General features: G+C 34.8%; 1 protein-coding gene across 3 annotated transcripts in view; it reads left to right on the plus strand.

Moving 5' to 3' along the window:
* The window catches only part of LOC107708253 (max dimerization protein 1-like), a 33,730-nt gene that overhangs the window by 19,268 nt on the left and 13,104 nt on the right, over positions 1–1,358 (plus strand). For all 3 annotated transcript variants that reach the window (XM_016512440.1, XM_016512441.1, XM_016512442.1), the window contains one exon: positions 544–658. In XM_016512440.1, coding sequence (XP_016367926.1) covers positions 544–658 — 115 coding nt within the window. The remainder of the gene's footprint in view (positions 1–543; positions 659–1,358) is intronic.

Genomic DNA, 1,358 nt, shown 5'->3' on the forward strand with positions numbered 1-1,358 from the left:
CGCAGACTCACACACACACACACACTCACACTCACACACACACACACACACACTCATTTTACTTTTTTCAGTTATTGAAATTTTATTATTATTATTTATAGAAATAAATGATTAATCTGTCTCCTACTTTGTGTTTTCCTTATAGCATGATCAGATTAGTCTGTAAGCATATTTTGGCATCTTTGTAACGTCTCACCCAACACATGTTTTTTAAACAATTCTACAATTTTAACTTGTGATAAAATCTAAAACTTAAGAGGTTAAGTTCATTACAACAATTGTTTATAGATTTCAATCTATATGCAGCCATTGAGTATACAGCCATATAGTGGCTATTGAAATTTTTGATATTTTGATATTTTTTTCTCATGCACTATATTCTTACTACGCCTTTGTATGAGGAACGAACTGAAATGTGTTAACGTCGCAGATCGTAATTGCATTCTTCTTATTTTTATGATTCATGTTGCTGCTGCTGCTTATTGGAAGTGTTGCATTGCTTTTCTGACGCACTCTCTCGTCTTCTTCTCCTCACGCACCCAGGAGGGCACATTTACGGCTGTGTTTGGAGCGCTTAAAATCCCTTGTGCCCTTAGGACCAGACTCAAACCGGCACACAACCCTCAGCCTCCTCATGAGGGCTAAGGAACACATCAAGGTATGTGCCAGCGTCCCGTTGGTGGGTAATATTGTTCTCAGATTCTCAGAAGACCGAAATGCAGTGATCTGATATTAAAGCAGTAAGTCACAAGAGGCAGTTACTGTGATTTTACCGTGGTTAAGTGGTGTTGTTAGGCACGGAGCTTAAACCCCCAATGCTTAATTAAATTTATAAATAATAACAATCTCAATAAACTGCTCTCACACAAAGTTGTGTAGTTCATTAGTTTAAGTTTTTTAGAAACCTGATGCATACAGTTAGGGCTGGGCGATATGGCAAAACACTAAAATCTCGATTTTTTTTCAGAACGTTTGACAGATGCTCGATTTTTACCATTTTTGAACTAGAAAATGTAACAACAACATGATTCAAGTAACTTTTTCTTTATTAACCCTCTAGCTAAAAATATTCTATTCCAAGTGCAGCACACATGATGTTGTTAACAAATCACTTGTTAAGTATCTTTGCAGAAAAGATGCATGAACTACAACTACATCTTGTACAAACTTGTCTTATACATATTATATGTTCAGAAATAATACAAGGAAAATGCTTAAAATAAAATCTCAAAAGTCAAGGTAATTTAAATTCAAGATGACTAAATATATAACACCAGTAGATTATTATTAACTATAAATGTTCTGTAAAAACAATGAACAGTAGCTCTCAGCCTGTCACCATGATGCAAACATGAAAT

Source organism: Sinocyclocheilus rhinocerous, unplaced genomic scaffold (assembly GCF_001515625.1).
Source record: "Sinocyclocheilus rhinocerous isolate Xijiao unplaced genomic scaffold, SAMN03320098_v1.1 scaffold1436, whole genome shotgun sequence".
Taxonomy (NCBI): Eukaryota; Metazoa; Chordata; class Actinopteri; order Cypriniformes; family Cyprinidae; genus Sinocyclocheilus; species Sinocyclocheilus rhinocerous.